Source organism: Copidosoma floridanum, unplaced genomic scaffold, assembly GCF_036245765.1.
Source record: "Copidosoma floridanum isolate Cflo_tuat_1 unplaced genomic scaffold, Cflo_Japanese_pri ptg000030l, whole genome shotgun sequence".
Classification (NCBI taxonomy): Eukaryota; Metazoa; Arthropoda; class Insecta; order Hymenoptera; family Encyrtidae; genus Copidosoma; species Copidosoma floridanum.
In genome coordinates this window covers 11,633,365-11,654,668 of record NW_028321907.1, presented here as the reverse complement: position 1 = coordinate 11,654,668, position 21,304 = coordinate 11,633,365, and the positions used below count along the sequence as shown (strand labels likewise).

At 43.7% G+C, this 21,304-nt stretch overlaps 1 protein-coding gene across 1 annotated transcript in view; it reads left to right on the top strand.

The window, feature by feature from the left end:
* Nucleotides 1-21,304, top strand: part of eIF5B (eukaryotic translation initiation factor 5B) — an 87,725-nt gene that overhangs the window by 40,532 nt on the left and 25,889 nt on the right. Inside the window, exon 17 of the mRNA XM_089596143.1 lies at nucleotides 18,409-18,570. Within this exon, the coding sequence (XP_089452269.1) occupies nucleotides 18,409-18,570 (162 nt within the window). The remainder of the gene's footprint in view (nucleotides 1-18,408; nucleotides 18,571-21,304) is intronic.

Sequence of the window (21,304 nt, the reverse complement as noted above, 5' to 3'; positions counted from 1 at the left end):
ATCGGTGCTCCAAAACAGGAAATTCTTTATAATCGGCCTGGGCCAATTGTCAACCTATCGCCCATTGTGCAAGACTATGTGATTATTTATCGATATATAGTGATCGTGCCACACCATTTTTCCAGAGAAAAACAATTTTTCAATCTTTTCAATATTTACAACATGTCGTCAGTATAAAGAGACTTTTGACGTTGAATAAATCGACAAAAAATGGTCGTCTGTACGTCAAAATGGAGTTCCTACAATCGTGAAGTTGATCGCGCATCCTGTAGCTGCAAGGCTCTGAAAACCGAGCTTTTTCTTTGACTCGATACCTTTGTGCCCCCTATATCTTCTCTGCTGTCGTCATCCGGTCGTTTCCGTTCGGAAGTGAGCTATCTAACGCTGTAGCGTCCGATTATCGGGGCAGAATTACGCCCGCATTCATGGAATAAAATACGTAGCCACGTGAGCTCGTGCTTCTTTTTTTTCTTTTTTTTTGCATTGGCAATTTTTTTTTTTTTTTCTTTTCCTGGTAATTTAAAGAGTTGGGTTATTTTTGATTGACAAGCGCTCTTTCACACATTGATTCAGAAGTTTAACGAATCTTTCGAGCATTTGTGTATCTTTGACTACCAATGTGAGAACTTTGCGATTTGCTAAAAGTTGCAAAACAAGTTAATCAAAATTTTTTTCTTTTTTTTTTTTTAACTGTACATCATAAAATGGTATTTTTTTTTTACGTTATATCTAAATTATGTGTGTTAATAGCTTACTCAAACGATTGGTATAAAATGAAATCGTTTTACAACCAAACACCCGCATTAACGTACAGGTTTTTACTTATATTGAAATTGAAGTAAAAAAAATGAAGTAATAATTTTCCAAGAAAATAAAAATCGCCCCTTAAAATGACCCAAATGAACTTGAGACGGTGTAATAGGAGCCAAATAAAAGTTGAAGGAATACTTGTGTTTGTTCCTACTTTAGGGTTTTTTTTTTTTTTTTTTTTTACCTATGGACGTTTTCTGCGCCCTCCAGTACAAGTACGTATAGGAAAATTTGAGTTCCTACTTGGTGCAACCAGTGTTGGGCTTGCTCTGGCGACTATTTTTTCCATACCTCAAAAGGAGCAGCAACAGCAATGCAGGTACCGGCGTAATATTCGAGCAATAGTCATTCATCGGGCGAGTAGCCCAGCTATATAATAAGTACATAATATCGGTAGGAGTGGCGCGAGAATACTCAAAGTCGCCCTCGCACTCTCAGCCACGCGGTTAGAAAGCAGTCATCACCATGACCATATACGCTATAAGCCCACGTACATTTGTGCTCGGGAGATCGTGTATAACACGGTATATCTACCCACTTGATACGCGTGTGAGTATTTTATGTTTCGTCAATGTGTGGACTCTACGGAGCAGCGACTGTCGCTATAATAGCTTGCAACGCACATTTATATACCTCCCGGGTGTATATATTATATATTTGGTTGCAGTACAAATGCGTATATGTATATACAACATACATCACATCGAGGTGCTCGTTGTACCTATATGGATTAATCATCGCTGATCATTGGCGATATTCTTTTTCTTTTTCTCCCCCACACATTCGACGTTGGTGTTGATTGCACGTTGGACTATTCGTAAAATCATGCACTGGTCCTCGAAGCCTTTTATCGACTCCAGACATTTTTCCTTTGCGAACGCGAGATTTCACAAGTATATGGGTATACCTTAAATCTTTTCTACTGAAAATTAATTATCCATAGGTCGATTAATTCTCCACAAAACTCCCCGGGAAAGCAGCATAGGTGTGATACGCATCGTGCAGGAGCTCTTTATCGGCTTCACTTTGTGAAATTGCGCAACCGAGTTTAACGCGTTGCACAATACATTGGCGTTTTCATGCAAATTTACGCGATTATTTAGATTAATCGATTCTCTTGCAAAGTTCAGGAAAAAAAAAAAAAAAAAAGGTAGCTCAATTACTTTGAAGGAAAAAGAAACTTGTAATTGCTCTGTTTCTCGGTCGCAGGTGTGCAACGGTATATATAGGTTTGTCGTGCAGTAACGCCTGTGTTTTTTTGCTCCTGTCACATAATATTGTTGTAACTGCCAATGGTGCTCGTGTAACGCACATGATGTCGCAACCACATGACAATTTATCACGACGCGGTATCGGCTCGGGTGACGATAATAGCTCAAAATATTTCGAGAATAAGTGCGTGCGGTATAAAAATGAATTCTTTGGCAGGGGGTAATGTTTGTAAAACCACATTGGCCCTTCTTTGCATACATTGCATCTCGAGTTGGAGCAGCAGAGAAACCGGATGTGTGCATGCGCCGCGTTTCACGAACCTGCCTTTTGGCGGGGCGAAAGTCGGTGATGGAGAAAGAGGGGAAAAAAAAGTACCGAAAGCTCGGAGAATTCAATACTACGCGTGTACATATATATATATATATATATATATATATATATATATATATATGCGAGAGAGCAGAGGGGGTGGGTCGGGAGAGGCTCGTTCTCTACCCGTGACCTCGCATGTATCGCGCAAATTTGAGAGTCTCTCCCTCGTCGAGGTGGTACCTATATAGGCTGCGCGTCACTTCCGGTCTCCGCCAGACGCCCGCGTATACGCACTTACATTTTACACGCTGACGATTTTCTTTTTGCTTTTCTGATGTTTCGTGGGATTTCTTTCGGTGCACGATGGAGGTTTTTGTCCACGAGGGAAAAATCGTGAAAATGTGCAAAAATTTTTTACCTGTATATTGTATTATAATAAAATTTAGATTGAAGATTCTGTAGATTTACTCATGTGCACTGTCAAGCTATAAAAGAGCAATTGCGTGTAAAACCAATTTTAGGTGTACCTATATGTGGTATACAATATTTCCGAAACTTTCATGGTCGCGTTGGCGGCACTGCACTGCTAAACAATCGCCTTTACAAAGAGCCGGAAGCAAACGAAAGAGAGAGAGAAAGAAAACAGGAAGCAAACAAAAGTATACGAGAGTATGGATGTACAGTTCGTTATTGTTGCGCGAAAAATAAAACGCGCGTTATCCGATATAGTGGCTTATATTATGTATGTGTGTACTCCTCGCGTCGAAGCAACGTGTCGAAATATCACGACCGGAAGTGATGATGTTGAAAAGTCTATCTACTCTTGCGTTTGTGTGTATACACACGCGTATATGCTGATTTCGCCGAAAATAGCATCGATGCATCGAGGGAAACTTTATCGCGTTACTCTGTGTTGAGTATGTGAAAAGGAGAATCAGCTTATTATATAATATATGTACCTATACTTGTGAGGGAAAAAACTGCCAAGTGAACCTCGTTGTGTTTTGGTTAAAGTTTATAATCTCGAGCAAATGCCAGTTTTTTTTATCCGTGAAATCGAGATCCCCATCAGGCATTTAAAGATGACAACACCTAATCCTCAAATGAAAAAAGAAAAAAAAAAAAAAAAAAAATTAGCGAAATACCATCGCGTTTGGTCGTAGGCCCTACATACGTATACAACCACAGGTGAATACACATGTATCCTATACACGCTTACGCAACGCGCTTCTCTCGAGATAGATAGCGAGCAGCGGCGGCAGCGACGGCGGCGGATATCCTGTAATTTTTTCCTCTGCCTTTCCGCCGCTGTAATTCTGTACTGTACCGCCACTCGGTTCTCTTCGTTTCATTCCAGTCGAGAGTAACTATGGAAAAATTTTCTTCGCCTCTTTCTTTTCCATGTGTCTTGTATATTATTCACTACTCGTTATTATTATTATTTTTTTCTTTTTCTTTTCTCCCGTCGTGCTCCTTTGTACACAAGTGCCATTTTTTTTCGCCTAGTCAGTGATCAAAACTTTTTAAAATGTTTTTATTCTTCCGATGTACCTACACCGTTCATAAATTATTTAAGTCACGAGGATGGTGGAAAAGCTCGTAATTCCCTTTGGCTATCCGTTTAGCTTCCACTCGCATCTGCAAGAAACTACTTTGGTATTTATATACATACATGTATGTATGCATTTACGTTTCGCGAAGCCGAAGAAATACCGAACACATAGACGGCTTTCCGCGCACTCGTAGCCTACTTCCGCCGGATGTCAATCCCTCGTGGCGCTGCAACACTTTTCTTTCCGTACCCATGCACGAGCGAGCCGGCGTGACTCGTGTGTGTGTGTGTGTGTGTGTGTGTATCTTCATCTCTCGTTCCCCTTTTGAATTTTTGGGTCTGCCTCCTCTCTCTTTCTTTTTCCTTCTCGCGTCTAGTTACCAATCGCGTTTTGCACCTAATCAGCGTACAGGTATAGGCATGCATATATATGGGCTGTATCGTCGATCGCTCGAAAGTAAACGTATTCCTTAAATTACTCAATGTAGTAATGTCCCCCCTTATCTTTTCAATCATGGGTAAACAGCCCTATCCCATCGGCCTCCACACTCATGGGTATATATACACACCGCTGCCATTGGTGGGAAAAAAAGAACCTACCCCACGAATGGGCCAAAACGCGACCCCAACTTTCTCTCCCCGTCGTACATATATTTATAGGTACACACGCGTATGTAAAAGGGGCGCAGTAGCGTTTATCATATGGTCCCCTTCGAAAACGTGCGTCACTCAGCACGCGCTCGATTTTCTCATTTCCAAAATCCCAAGCTGACGCGGCATATACAACGTACTTATACGCAGACTCGCGTGCAGCGTCGGGGACCTTAGGTCGGGCACGTGCTGCCGAAAGAAAAACGGTAGGTGTATACTTATAACAATACAGCAGCAGCAGACACGGGCGTTTGTTATTCGAAGCTCGAGGGACCAGAAGAGCGGAAGGAAGTCCGCACAGTGGGTGGCTTTGCCCTTTCAAATGGAGGGCGAGAGGGGGGACGGAACCGGAAGTGCCGCGTAAGCCGGAAGGAAGGAAGGAGGATATACTGCACGTGGACCGGCTCTGCGTGTCTATATAATATATGTATAAGATACAGTATACGTGATATACATAATTGGCTGTTCCGGGGGCTGATGGCGTGCAGCTTGCTAGCCATCGACAGATGGCCCTTTCAATTTTTCGGCAGCGGCCATAATACGTACGTGCCGCGCTCGTGTCGGCACATTTGTCATGGGCTCCTGGTAGACGTGTTTCCGAACGAAAAGCTGCTTCTCGTTTGCGCCGACTTTTTTTCCACAACTTCGATTCTATCTTCGGCTCCGAGGCCGTTCTTTGTGTCACCTTTTTTTTTTCTTCGGCTTCGTTCAGCGGTGGCTTGGGTTCTGTGTTTTGGTTTATTTTTTTCCCTCCGCTTCGGAGCGTGTGTTTTTATTGAAACGCGGCTCGTACCGATGGCGAAAAGTTCTTTTCAAGAATCACAAAACGCCTTCGCAAAGTATAGGTGATCTTGCAGGTCGGCCTTGATTTGCAACCGATCTCCGGATGATGCTGGCAAAGATTACCATCAACTTTGTTTGTTTTTTTTTTTCCCACGAGTGACGAAGCTGTAATGTGAAGTCTCTGTACATTCGCTTTGGGCAGCTGCTGGTGCAAAACAACGATTGGAAATGTCATTTATCCAGGTTACAACCATTGGTGCGGTATGACTACCTGTACACCGTTAAAATTGCCGATATTTCCTACGGTATTATAACGTCAGTTGGAAGCAATAGCTCATCAGTAGGTGTTTTTCCCATAGGAATTGGTACAAACGATAAAGCTCTCAAACCTGCGCACATGTCGTCGCAGCATCACGCGCTCTGGAACTATTTTTCATACATCCTCTCTAATTCTCGATCCTTCGCAGACTCTGTTTGGAGACGAAGCGATAAATAATCATTACACATACAGCCAAGCAACAGAGCCCATCTCCCTCCCCCTCTCTATGGCGAATCTGCTCACTACCGTGTGATAAACGACAGGAAGGAAGCCCGAGGGTTTGTGCCGCTCTCGTTGTTAGTTATACGGGCTGTACGTCGTCTCTGACGATGCTGCTCTCTCTCTCTCTCTCTCTGCTGCCGCCGGCTTTTCGCGCCGACGAGCCAGACCACATCCTGTTTCTCTATACCTACTTCCTCCTCCTCCTCCTTTTTCGTCTCCTCTTCTTTTCCTCCCTTCTCTCGTGTACACCCCGCGTGCCTGAATTCCACTGCGCAATGCTGAATTTTCGGTTTGTCTTTATATCTATACGGATCGTACTTTTTTTTTTTTTTTTTCTTTTCTCGTTTTTTTTTACATTCGTCCTCTTGTTTTGAATCCTCGTATGACAAGCGTGTCGTTAAGTATCGTGTCAATGCAAAATCCAATGTACCACGGATGAAAGGAACAAAAACATTACTGGCGTGTAATAATACATACGTTTCGCAACGAAGATGAATATACAGAACGATAATTACAATAAACCCATTGAAACCGGCCTAGCTGTTATCTTTTCTCCCTTCGCGCGCATATATGTATATCTGTATAACGAATTCGCGATGATAATGCCGCGGGTGAGCGAAAATAATATCGTCGTCGTTGTCGGCGAGCTTTTGAGTCTCCGTATGGCTCGTCGATTGCGCGTATCTGACGCCGAGCAGAGGGATATGGAATAAGTTGATGAGAAACAATGAAGAAAAAAAAAAGAGTCCGTTTCGCGGTACGAGTGATCGATTAGCTTGAACTTGATTATCGCGACCTGCGAGGGAATCTTTGCTTACCCTCTGGTGTTTATATTATGTTGTAACATGTACATACATTATTAGGGCGAGTGAAACGAGACACATGTGTTCCGCCGACACGGCCCGTCATTATATTATATATTGATGCACTTATGCTTATTGCACCGACGTAGCGGTAAGCTCCGTTTTATAAATATTGTTGCCGATACTTTCATGTCGATGTCGATGATTTTCATCAAAGCAGCATATTATATACCTGCCCGCGAATTTTAAACCACACAAGTACACCTCCCTGCCTTATATTGACGGAGGGTAGATATAGGCTTTCAAAAAAAAATGATTTATCAAAGTATGCATACAGGTATACATCACAAAAGTGTACATCTACACATGCACAGGCCAACAACACTGTATAAATTTCTCCACGAGGATGACGTACACCGTGTGGTATGGGCTCAAAAAATTTTATGGCAAAAGAAGCTGAAGGTTATACAGCCGACCGCGTCGAAGGTGGTCTTCTCGCGTACTCGCGAGAGTTATCTTCCCCGGCACTTCTCGTCCAATATATCTCCCTCGTACGTTGCGTTTGTACATATTATATACACGTTGCACACGTGACGATAAAATTATTAATGCACGTATTACGAAGCGTACAAAAAGTTTGCCGATCTTGCCACCCCGTCGTTCCACGCTCTCTCTCTCTCTCTCTACTCTTTATTTTATTTTTCCTTGCGCTTTTACGCGTATGTTGTACATATTACGAACACCGTGCGCGATAAGATTGACTATGCCGAAGCTGACGTTGCTGATGCAGCTACGGCTGTAAGTGCAAAAGTCAATTTGCGCTGGTGCTGTTCTGGGTATAAGTTTTGTACACACGTTACGCGCAAGTTGTATCGCGAGACATTTGTCTTCAGGTGTATCTTGCCCTTTCCTCCCCCTCTTGTTTTGCCATGGATGGAAAAGTTCAAATTTATACTTTTACCAACAACACCAGTGTTTAATGGCCCAACCCGTCTATTTTATCGTCTCAACCAACGTGAATTTTTTCTCTCTTCCTCCCCCCCTCCCATCAGATAAAGAAGCAGTGCAAAACATTATATAATTTCGCGGTCCCCGTATCAATCTCCATCGAAAGTAAGTGGAGCTGATGTTGCTCGTCCAACTGTACAAGTGCACGCATGTAAATGTACGCAACCTGGGCGTCAAAATACATCACGAGATGAACTAAAAGTTCTGAGGGTCTCTCTCTCTCTCTCTCTCTCTTTGATTCTCCCGAAAAAACTGCACCCGCCTTCTTCTTAGCTCGGCCCAACCCGTGAGTAGGTATATATAAATATATATTTACTTACTGCGCGTACATGTGTATTCTATTGCCCTCTCTCGCCACCACTGTACTATCAATAACGACCATCCGCGCGCGAGATATAAAAAGAGTCGCGGGCCGCAAAGTATTAGATTCGAGCTGCCACCCCCTCCTCCTCCTTTACTCTGTGCGCGCGATGTGTGCCGAAGTATGTATTATATACGTGTACCTGCCTTATACATATATACATATACACACACAGCCCACGGGGTGACGGGGATGCTTCTAAATCTGTGACGACTACGAAAATAGACTTCCGGTTCCCGTCTCGCGCGCCGTCTGCCTTGCAGGCTATGCCAAAGCCCAAGCGCTTGCTCTCGGCTCTTCTTCTTCTTCTTCTTTTTCTACTTCTCATCTAGTTCGTTCGCACGTATTTTACGTATATACACGCGCCCCACTCGTTCGAAAGAGTACGGAGAGCATCAGAGGCTTCTTTGCCTCGCGCCATTTACTAAACATAGGCCCATTCATAAAACTAAGACTCCCTCGCGCAGTATATCCTCTGCTCTGTGTGTGTACCGGTTCAAGCTCAAAACTAAACTTAGGAGTGCCCCTCTTTTTCTCTATATTCTTTTATCCCTCTTTATGTGTGTGTAGGTCTCGCTTCCTTTCTCTCTCTCTTTTTTTTTTTTTTTTTTTTTTTTCTTCTTCTTCTTCTTTCTGCATTTGCGCGCAAGTGTCGATGGACCAAAGTCGGATTTTTTTTTTTTTTAATCCTTCGTATGGGGGATAAGGGACTTTGCATTGGTAGGAAACATAAAAGGTAAATGTTGCCGTTGACTGCTCGTTTTGTGGCGTGACATTGTTTGAAACACAAAAATTTTTAATTTTGCTTTCTCTTAGTGGCTCATAAGTAGGTAAAATTCTGGATAGGAAAAATTATGTCAAGCCAAAAAATACTAAATCACAAGTTAATTAAAATTCCTTTTATTTTTCACTACGAATTGGGATTACACGTGAATAATTTTGAGGGTCGTTACCAATCGTGCGACCCATTATTTCATCCATTAAATTAGTTTCATGTATCAGTTATTATTACCTTATTCGAAAAGTGTCTAATTCAAGTATTTAAAAATTTTTTATTTATCAAAAAACACTGTTAAAAAATTATATGATCAATTTTTAATATTTGGCAGACACGCGTTATCACACGTAACTATCATTATAGTCTGGTATTTGAGTGTGAAAAATACCCCAATTTCCATGTTTTATTCGAAAAAAGCACCCAAGGCTTTTGAAAATTTGTACAGCATAATTTTCAAGGATCATGTTCATCGCAGTAGATGTGGTATTTAAAATTTACGGGTGAAAACTATTTTTATTAGTTTATGATTAGCGAACTTTGCTGTTTTTGTTATCAAAAAGAAAAAAAAATAAAAGAAACCACTTTGTTAATAACCTTTTTGATTAAAGATTGTACACGATTAAAAAAGAAACCAGCATCTCGCGACTAGCGCTCACACGAGTTACGAACGATGCCAAACATCCGCGGATCCTACGTCACACGCTCTCGGAGTAACGTGCAGTCAACGATACAAATTTTCACGAGCTATTGTGCGGTGGTGGTATAGGAATAGCAAAATACGCACGGACTCGATGATGATGATCCCCCTTGAGCTCACTTGCGCGCGCGAGTGGCAGCTGATGCTGTTTATGTTGCTTCGGATGTTACTATAACATCATACCCGATGTATGTACCTATAAGTACGCTGCACGTAAAGCTCATCGGAGGATGGAGGAGATTCGATGGATAAGCGCCAGCCAGTTGTCATCGTTATATACACCTCCGAGATGATCATCGACGCTCTTTCCTCCCGCGCTGGCTCATCCTCCGACCGTGTTTTACGTCACTTGGTGTTTCACTCACTCTTTTTATTTTATTTTTTTTTTTTTCTTCGTCTTTTTACCCAACCAGCACAGTGTGTGCATGGGATAGGCAATAGCGTTTTTCACGGTACATCAGGAATTTTACTATTAACATTTCATCATTATAACATGGTGATCTGAAAAAATTTAATGATCGTGTAAGTACATCGAATCAAACACATTTCCCCGACAAGTCGTAACTCTCGCGATGATAGTGCCCTTTTTTTTTTTTTTTTAAATGCTCCATCATTAAAAATATCTCAACTTTCCCAAGAAGCGTATGGAAGGATTGGTCGACGAGAATAAAAATCCAGATAAAATCTGGAACGTATATATTATGTATTGTGTGCACGCATCAACGGCAGCAGTGAGCCAATATGCTCCCCCTCTTCCTTTTTAATTCAATCACACGCGTTTAACGTTTGAATAGGCCACGCTGTTCGCAGTTCTTAGGTGTGTCATAAAAAAGAAAAAAAGAAAAAAAAACAATAATAATAAATAAAAAGAGCCATGCTCTCCTCCCTGTGTACACCGACGTGCCATGCATGTGCTCCACACACAAACGTATACACGCGTGACTTTATATATTAGCCGAGTGAATGAGCCACATTGACGCTCGATTCCCCTCTTCGACGCGTCCGCGATATAATAAATTCACCGGAACTGCTACTTCTTCTTCGTTCTCTCTCTAGCCCCTCGTGTTCGCTTTTTATACAGCTGGTGTGTGTGTGTGTGTGTGTGTGTGTGTGTGTGTGTTGCGTACATTCGAGACTCGCCGTTTGCACAGCTGCCACTGTTTCGCACGTTATTTTCTTCCTCGCTCTCTCTCTCTCTCGACTCGACTCGAATTTTTTCGCTCCGTATAAATCGAGCGATGTCCTGGCGATTTATTTTTTACAAGGTTTTACGTTGCAAAGTTTTAACAAATAATCACGGAAAATAATTAAAAACCGTCTGGAGAGCGGCGTTGGCTCAGTGGTAAGCGTGCTTGCTTCTGATACAACGCTGTTCTAGGGGTCGTGGGTTCGATTCCCGGTGAGTGCAGATTTTTTCAAAAAACTGTTTTCACCGGAAAAAGTTCCTATGTAACCCCGGCTGTTTCGGGGCGGGTTTTTCCGTGGAATTTTCCTTCAGAGTAATTCCAGGGTTTTTTCCTTGCTCCACAGGTCTTCGGGCCTGGGTGAATGCGAAACAGTGTTAGGGCCTAATAGGTAGGGATTAGTGGGCCCGATGCCAGGCAGGGATCGCCGGCCTTACCGGCGAGGAGTGGCCCCTGAAACATGGGGCTTCTCCGGGGATGCTAATTAGCCTGGATTCGATGCTTCGGACCCAGGCTACACAGTGGCGAGTTGACCCGATGCACTTCCCCCCGGTGCAGAGAGTGTCAGCTTAACTGACAAGGTGTGTTACACCGGAGATACTTCCACTGTGCCCATGGTATGATTTGTATGGTATAAATTAAAAAGAGAGGATTTAATGGGTGTGGCAATACACCCCCACACATAGGTGGTGAGTGGGTGGCCCCGGCGACTGGGCCAATAGGCTGTCGCGGTAACCCGATATAAAAAAAAGAAAAAAAAAAAAAAAAAAAAAAAAAAAAAAAAAAAAAAAAATTAAAAACCGTCTGTTTCGTGATTTACGGTTTACCTTTTTTTGAGGAAACGAATGAAACTATAGCACCACGCTTCACAACTAGGTCCATCGCAAGCAAATGCTTGTACAATTTACAAGTTACAGCCTCGAGATTAGAGGAAATTGCGAGACTCGTTGCCATAAGTGCAGAAGTACACTACAAAATCGCGAAAATTACCAGTACAAACAATATTGGTACAGGGTATAGAGGGTTAAGGGGGTGGAGATGACGCGTGTAAATCAGTGCCTGCGTGTATATTATAGAGGCCAACGTGAGCCGAATTGAGTACATAATATACAGATTTCCCAGCTGGCGATTACAATGCCTTGTTTTCGAGATTTCCCTCTTGCACGCGTAAGCACATACTTGTACATTTATATACGCGTAAGTTTCTTGGAGTTATATATAGGTGAGCAGATAGACATAGATATCTTTACCACAGGGCTTCGTGTCTCGTCCCACGTGGTGCAGAGACTGTTGCTGCTGCGGGCGTTTAGGAAGAAATAAATTAAGCCGGCCGGCCCACGCCAACTCTCGTCTCTCTTTCTCCCGGTGCTTTTCTTTTTCTATCTCGTTCACTCCTTGCTCTCCTTTGCCTATACCTTACCTATAGACACATTACACACTCTCTCTTTTGTACGCATTGAATTCACTCTTGCCTTGCGTTTTTTCCCTCTTTCGACGATAAGTAGTTTTTGCCTATGAGGACGCGCCGAAAAAAAAAAAAATCATCCACCACTTTGGTTTTCGAGTGCTGCTACATATGCAGTACATGGTACGTGTCCATCTGTATACAACATAATATATCCATCGATCATTTTTATAATTCCTTCGTGTGCGGTATTCCTCTTCTTTTCTTTTTTCTCGCTCCTCCACCCGAGTCCATCCAGTTAGTGAATCGATAGGGAAAATAGTGTACCGGTTTTATTTCTCGTCAGTAAAATTCAATAGGCAAATCTAACAACGCCTCTATACAACGTTTGTGTTTGTACTTTTGATTTGCGATTGCAAAGCTTACGCGCTGGCAATCAATTTTAATAACAACAAAACTGCGCTAAAAACTAATGTTTGGACGAAAAGTTGAAAAAACACGCTTGTATATAACTGTGTAACAAAGTCGTCTTTACTCCCAAATTTGATTCTCCCATAATGGATATAGCAGTCGCCCCCGCGCAGACCTCGACGCCCATACTCTTCTCCCATTAAAAAACATCTCTTTTATCGATCCAGAGATAAATACTGCACACCTTCCTCTCCACCCACGCTAGAGATCGTCGATCCTCTCGGTCGTCTTGCGTATTATAAATTTACTGGTATACTTGGTTTGAAAAAAAAAAAAACAAAAAAATAAACAAAAAGTTGTTTTTCGGTACAGTAGCCTGCAGAATAAAATATCGAAACAAGAAGAATAGAGGGACGTAAGTGTGTATGTGTGTGTGTATGTGGGGAAGGGGTGCAGGGATCAACGGGTTGAAAAAATGCAGGATCGTAGCGCGTCGTTATTCAGCATTAAAATAATAAGGATCACCCAAAGCTCGCGTCCGTGAAGCTTCCTCGGAAGCCTCGAGAACCCCTTGTCGCAACATACATACATACATACATACAGGCGAGTTATACGTACACAGGCAGATAGAGAGAGAGAGAGAAATCAGGATGGCCGTGCTCTTTTCTTGTCCTTTTGCTCGCTCACGAAATCGATCTGGTGGTCGGGAGCTGGTACTGGCCCTGTGTATGTATACACATATATATTTGTGAAAAAAAGGGGGAGAAGAAAAAAAGAGGTGCATCTTGAAAAGGGTCGAAATAAAAATAGAAGTACGAGAGATAGAGAGAGAAAGAGAGAGAGATGGGGGAGAAAGGAGCACGACGGCTAGTTTGCAATTTTAATAATCCGTCGAGCTTGGCTCATCTCTCTCCTTATTTTTTTTTCATTCAGTTTTATTTTTTTCTCTCTCTCTTTTTTCATTGATTCTTCCCTTTCCCTCCTTCGCTCGTCCGCAGGACCGAAATTTATGAATGGAGAGGAGTCCTTGTCCCCTTCCCAAGCCGGGCTCCGCAGGTTCTCCTTATGCGGATCCACGCGAAGGGGACCCGGCAACTGCCCAGGTGGAACGTATATATTCGTAAAAGGAGGAGAAAAAAAAACCCACAGCCTTCTCGGTCTCTCTCTCTCTCTTGGCCTGCACCTGCTCTTGTATATGGTAATCCTCCCCTTTTGCGAGTTTGTGCGGATGCAAGTAGCCAGAGAAGCTGAAATAAGAAAGAGATTAGACCGAGAGGAAATAAATTGCGGAAGACCGGGGAGAAACGATGGCCCACTCGGACGTTGGTAATCATTGCTCGTGTATACTTGAGCGTCCGGTTGATTGTTCACGAGTCGAATGAACGTTCGGTGGACAAGCAAAAAGTTACTTTGAACCGAAGGAATATAAACATTAAATTATCAAAAATCACAGTGAGCAGAACATTACAAATGTATAGGGAATACCGGTTTAGTATGGCGATAAATGAGAATATAAATATAATTATACTCTTGTAATTGTGTATACTTACCTTACGAAAATGCGCGATGATAAGTGTACCGTAACCAGACTCCGACACGAGTATTGTTTTAAACAATGTTATTTGTCAGAGTTATTTCAACATTTACTAGTGCTTTGAAATATATGCTTTATCGTCGTCTAAAAATGTACTCTAGCATGAAAAAAAAAAAAAAAGGTACTGTGTCATGATCAGTAATGTCCGAATGATGCTTTATGCGAGGCTTTATGTTAACCTCGAGTATTATCTGTGCCCGAGTCCTTTCCACAAATGTGCACATTAAAACACACGCAAAGACATAATAAAGTTCGGATTTGTGTCTGGTGATGCGTTGTTTTCAATTTCTCACGGACGACGCTCATCAGTGCAGGGTATGAAAATCGTCCTGTTACACATCCGGAAACGTGAAAATTGTCGCGTCAATAAAAGATCATAGGCCAACATGTATTTTCCGACCGCAAAGAGATACAAATAATCCCTATTTGATCACCATCGCTACACTTATAAGCAGTGCACGCCGGCGGAGTAAAACAAGCACTTCCGAAACAAAGCTGTATCAAGAGAGAGAGAGAGTGACGAAAAATCCGTGCGACTTTCCGAACACATATCCCAAAAGAGCACGCGTGGCCGAGAGGTAACGAATGGTTTTTCCAAAGCGGTACTGCCCACTCGGGAGGGAAAAACAATTGCTCGTGTCATACCGAATGAATATTCGCAACTTGTATACTCGGCGGCAACCTCGGAGTAATGGATGGGAAAACAAATAAAAGAAGGACGAGCTACCATGCCCTTCAGAGAAACGAAAAGTATGCGGCCGAGGTGGGTATGTGCGCGCATGTAGATAAGCACGCAAAGAAAAAGAAAAGCCATCCCGGGGGAGACCGTGCTTGCATAGAAACATTAGACGCGGGGAAGAGCGTTTGCTCTCCTTGAACGAGCGTCGTGGGCATTCCTCGGCGTGGGCTTTGGCCGTACGGGAAAGGACAGAAGAAAGACCCCCATTGTCCGATATGATGCCCGATCGGCGCTTGGCTTCACAATCTTATAACCATACCCACGTATACGTGTGCGTGTCACTCCAACCCACGGCTCTCTTTATTCGCTTTCCTTATTGCCTCCTCTTCCGCTTTTTACGCTCATTCATTATAATATTATCTTTCTCCTCCGCGCGTATGTGTAAGTACATATGTACAAATGGGTAGGTGTGAGCTTTATATTTTATTTTCGCCTGCCCCCACCCGTCCCCGTTTAAAATTAGGGCCGGAGAACGCGCTCGAATGGATAGTACACGCCCGCGTATCCATATCATCTCCCTTCTTTTTCTCCCGCGCCGCGTCGCGCTCGTTCGACGAGTTCGAAGAAAGGAGCGAGTAATTTTCCATTTTTTATATCGCCTCCTCCCACTGGGCCGCCCCCGCGTGTCTGCGTGCTTTTTGAAAACCGGGTGTACCGATGGAATCCGGGTGTGGGATTATGATTCCTATGTCCCTTTCGGGCTCGCTGCACTTGGAGTTTCGGCCCGTGGACAAGTTAACGGCAAAGTTGAAAAAAATCATTTGGGGAGGATACATTGTCTCAGTTCGAGTGCACCAGTAGGGAAAAGAGTGCTCGAAAATTCACCGGACCCCCCCGCGGACATCTGAAAATCCAACGTCCGCTTCGCGCAACGACTTTTAATGTGTCGGTTATTCATTCCCGACAATGCTCGTTCTCCTAATGGCTGCCACATTTTTTTTTCCAATTCATCCCACGGTCTCGAATGAACGCGATAAATTAACATCGCATTACGCCCGGGCCAACTGCGCGCCCTTTGTCATACATATTGTACCAGACGGTGGTGCAAAAAAAAGAGCCCACGGTATTTTTTTTTAAATCACTGTAAGCGAGTGATTAATTTTTTTTTTTTTCCTACCCGATGTATGTATAGCTTCCGAAAACGTAGCGCCGTCGATAGTTAATAAAAATACCCCTCGCGTCCAGCATAATTGACACTCGCCGCGGCGGTAGCCGGGAGATCTGCTAATAATTGGCTTCCGGTCCAATTTCCAATCCCGCGCGCCGCTCGAATTTTATTTATAAATCGCACGAGAAATCCGCAGGGCTTTGAAGAGGTCACGTGAGGCCGACTGTGCACGTCACCATAATATGCACGTGGGTGTGTACGCATAAATATATATGTATACGAGTCCCGAGGTCACTGATGGCGCGCAAGTGTCTTTGATTTTTTTTTTTTTTTCCGTCAGATCGCGTCTCTCTGTACTTGATTTTTACTCATAGCAGTGCTCGGTTGTTTATTTTTCATCGACACTCTCGCGTTTGTGACTTCTTGCTTGTATGTGTTTATTGGCCATTAAGGAGAGAGAGGACAGGTTTTGTAAGTGTATACGCGAGTGGGACGCGTTTTCTTGTGTCTCTATGCACGCGCGCGGACAAATCGATCGATGAGCTTTAAATGATGTTGTGCCGAAGGATCGAGGACATTTTTGGGGCGATCGATCCAAAGTTATTGGACAAGTTTCATCAATGGGGATCGTTTTTTTTTTTAAATTATTTTCCACGCAGTACAAGTGTACTCGGTTTGATTTTCACCAAGTCAAATATTATGCTCGATAAATCGCATGGAAATAACCTCTTTCATACGCTGTGGTAAGTTTATCTGGGGTAAAAATGGCTGTAAATCTCGTTGGGTTCCAACATAACTTTGTAAGTGTTTATTTCTGTGAAACGATATTCTTCGTGCCCAACCGAACCAAGGTGTCACGTGTAAACGAAGAGCCAAAGAAAAATCAAAACCACCCCCGCGCAAACGCTCCCTCATCCCTCTTGCATTTCGATATCTCGCGAGAGCACAGTATATTATATGTAACGGAGGGCTAATAAAAGCAGTCGAACGGAAAGAAAAAAAGAGGATCGCGTGGGCAAACACCTCCGGTCGCTAAGGTGCAGCCGGTGCCCGACGCGTGGGCCTAGCTCCCCGCACCTATATATGTACATACAGCATAATATGTGTACACGTAACACACGTACATACGTGGGTACCGACGAACCGACCTATACCTGTTACACCCACCTATACTTACTTTCAGCTCTCGTGTGGGCCGGTGCACCGATCACCGACTGGTATGCTCGATCGCCTCCTCCTCCTCCTATATACTGCCGGGTGCGGAGTCCCGTGGGAGTTTAGCGGCTTTCCCCGATTATCTGTGGGTTGAGTCGCGCGTGAGGACTCGTTCCGACCGAAATTCATTTCACTTTTGATCAAGCTGCAAGTATATATATATTGCGTAATATTGTTGCACGGGCATTTAAGGTGGCTTAAGTGGAGACTGCGATGGGTGATCCCTTCGGTTACTTTTTTTTTTATAAATTCTTGTATCAATGGGTGTCCAATAGCTGTATTTTGAAGTACAAGGTCCTGTGACACTCATCACGATGGATTAACCATTTAACTACTGGTCTCGCAGACTTTTACGCCAGAGTGTAATTGTACAGGTATATATATTACACACCTGATTGAGAAAAAGAGGTACTGCAGCTCAAATTTTTCTACCGACGTATACATAACAAGGAAAAATGAAGCCTCATTACTTTTGAATCCTCATAGATGATAAACGATCAACGTGAAACGTGCGATCAAAGCTACAGGCACTTTTTTTTTTTTTGTTCAAATATCGCACCTCGCATCACCTATATATCGGTGGCACAGAGAGAGTGGGCAGAACTTGTACACACACATGTGACTAGAACTCTCCCAATACCCGTGTAGCACTATCTCTCCACGTACGTACACAAACACTGTTACATGTCCGCACATGATTGCCTTTTGTACAATTTGTATGAATAAACATCACTCGTATCCACATACGTATCTGTATCTCCTTCGAACCTTTTGCGCCCTCCCTCTTTTTTTTTGTTATTTTCATCGCTTCGCCGTCTCTCTACGCCAAAGTATGCGTATCTCGGCTCGACCGCCTACTCGCGCTTTCTCTCCGTTGTCCTGCAACGGAGAGCCGCTCATGCTTTTAATAAATCTTCCTCTCTCTTTCTCTTTGTATACTTATGAACGGCGTTGCTCAAACACCGGCTAATCGTTCATTATAATATTATACTCTTGTACCCAAAGTATCGTGTGATTCGGCATTGTGCGCGCTGATGGGGCCGTTTTGTCGAGCCATCGGACAAACAAGGCGCTCGAAACTTTCCACTCTATAATTGATCTCAACCCCGTATATCCTTGGCGTTTCGACGCCACTTGGGACTCAGTGTGCGTAGACCGAGGCAAAATGATCCCCACCGATGCACCCCCTCGTCGAATCTTATAGTGTTGACAGTAGTTGGTATAACGATGATTTTTTCTTGCAGTTCGTCGAGCTGGGGATCGTGACGAGCATAGAGAGCAACCACAAGAACGTGGAGAGCGCGCGCAAGGGCCAGGAAGTTTGCATCAAGATCGAGCCCATACCCGGCGAGTCGCCCAAAATGTACGGCCGCCACTTTGACGAGAAGGACATGCTCATCAGCAAGGTACGTCACCCCTTTTTTCTTTTGGTTTTTCCATATATTTAATTCGTGATTTTCTTCGGGACACGAGAGCTACGGAGTCTCTGAGCTTTTTTTTATGAGTATGGGTGTTGCAAAAGTGTACGATGTACAAAATTGGTGTGTTCCTTCATAGGCCCACATGCGTATAGGTGTTATGAAATCAAGCAACTACCAATCGGTAACAAAACGTGAGAGATGCTTGATCGAAAAACAACAACGATAAGCAAATCGAACCCACGATAGACGGTAATTTTTATTTTTCGTCGTTAAACTCGCCCGAGCAGTAAGCCTGTGTACACAAAAATGTTTAAAAAAAAAGAAAATAAAACACCGATTCGCGGCATGAATATTCACGAGCGTGTAGACTGCAGGAGCGCGGGACTCGTGGGCGTGTCGTCCTTCCCGAAATTGCTCAACATCGATTTTCGTGCCAGCGCGGAGGCTCTACTCTTGCAAAACTGTCTTAACCACCCATACCGTTGTGGTGGGGAATCGCTTACTGTGTACCCACACGCACGTGCGATTAACGCCTATTATACAAAAGTCCAAACGATCGTCGCCCTCGTCGTCGTTGAATATATATAGGAATTAATGTATATAATAAATACACGAATGTGTAAAAAGAAGCCTTTGCGCAACTGTGGGTACACGTATTTACGCTCGAGTGAATGAAAGCGAACCAACCGACGACCGATTGCGCGCGCGTGTGCTGGATTATTTATCAATGTATAGATCGATTTATTCATACGTTTTACGGTTTATTCGACATTAATACGATAATAGGTTCTCGTCACGTGCATGGGTGTACTCCCAACCACCAGGGGGTTGATCAGCGGTGCAAAAGTTCCAGCCTGCGCTGCGTTATTCAAACGCGATTCGTCAACGAACAGAGTATGTGGGCAAAAGAGATTATGCTCAAATGTATAATATATATTATACGTGGAGGGGTGGGTGTACGGGTGTCGATGAATTACAACCACCTGCAGTCCATTTTTGTTTTCCCCCCTGCCCGACATTCGTGCAGCGTATATCCGCTCTTGCCGTCGTTTCCTCATCTCGCGACGCATCGATCTTTATCAATAATTCCGCGTCGCGTCGCCGTGTTCGCTCTTCCCTCTTTCGTCCGTCCATCCGCACACTCCCTTTTTTCTACACACCGCGTCGCTCTTACCCCACCCCCCCTTCCTCTCCCTTATGGATCTCGAAGGTGATCCTCCTTTTTTCCCAACGAGCGTCTCACTTGCGCGCGAACATCGCTATACCTGCCTACACGTACAGAAAAGGAGCACCTGCGCTAACGAAGCAAGTGCTGCCGCTGCACCGAACCGGTTTCCCGCACCCGCGGCATACACACGCACATATAATTTACACACACAAAGACGAGCGAAAAACTCGCCGATCGTCACGTATATATACCTACGGAGGAAAGGAGACGATCGTCCGGCTTGTTTTTCGTGATTAAGTGTATATCTTTTTTGGACCTTTTTTTTTCTCTCTCTCTCTCTCATTTTGTCTTTTTGCGGCTCAAGCCTCGTTATTACGATACAATTCCCATTCAGCTTGCGCAGTGTGCGGAGAACGAGAACTGGGTATGGGTAGTGGGTACTTTTCCATTATGTATACTGTGTGTGCATGTCTGCCTGTATACGCCTCGGCTGATATTAAATACGCGTGCCCGCATAACACAACGCGCGCCGAGAATAAATTCAATACCCTCGACGAGCAGTGCAGCTTATACATACACATATATATGTATGGGCTTTCGTTGATGTGCGTTGCGTCACACGTGTGTGTGTGTGCGTTTCTCATAATACGCCGGCTTCATTCATACGATTAAAAGGCGATGTATATTATACCTGTACTCCACTTGTGTCGAGCTGTGTGTACTGTACGTGCCTGTGTGCATGGCTGTCCTTTTTTTTTTATTTGTTTTGCATGTGGTGGACCAACAGTACAGTTTTGCACTCGTAAGGTGTAAATTTATTTGGGATGTAACGCGATCGCAACGGCAGCCAACACGAGCGCACCGGTTTGAAGATCGTCTGATGGTTTTGTCAGTCGTGGGTGTGTGTAGGTATACGATCACAGTCGTGCCTGTATGGTTGATGTCTTTGCCGGCGTCATCTTCAATCGTCCAATTTAAAAACTCGTCATCGGTGACGTTGTTTTTACAAAAAACCAAGGCAATTGTTCTCACGACAATTGCCAACGCCGGAATCGAGAGAACAACATTGGCCCGTTAAAAAACATTTGGGGTTTCCATGAAAAAAAAAAGTAAATAAATAAAAAACAAAGCGAGGGGATGGCATTTGTAATCTAAAAAAAGAGGCTAAAGCAGCTTTGTGTCGAAAATCGACGAGTTTCCGCTTCTCCACGCGCCTACCGATCCAAGACTCTCGTACACACCTTTACATCTGAAATTCAGATGTATACCCGTGGCAGTCGTCGTAGTTTAAAAAAAAAAAAAAAAAAAAGCAGCATCTACACGCAACGCGGAGCTTAACGGCCGAATTAGCAGCAGCGTCGTTTCCCCGGTCTAACGGTCCTCGTTACCTCTACTCGTGTGTGTTACCCACCGATCGACGGCCGCCGACGATCGTCATCCGTGCCACGTATCCGCGATAACGGAAGCGGCGTGCGTGCCTAGCTGTTGTACCACCTAACTCCCTATCATGCATGCTGATGTTGCCTATATTACGAGTACATACGCGTATCT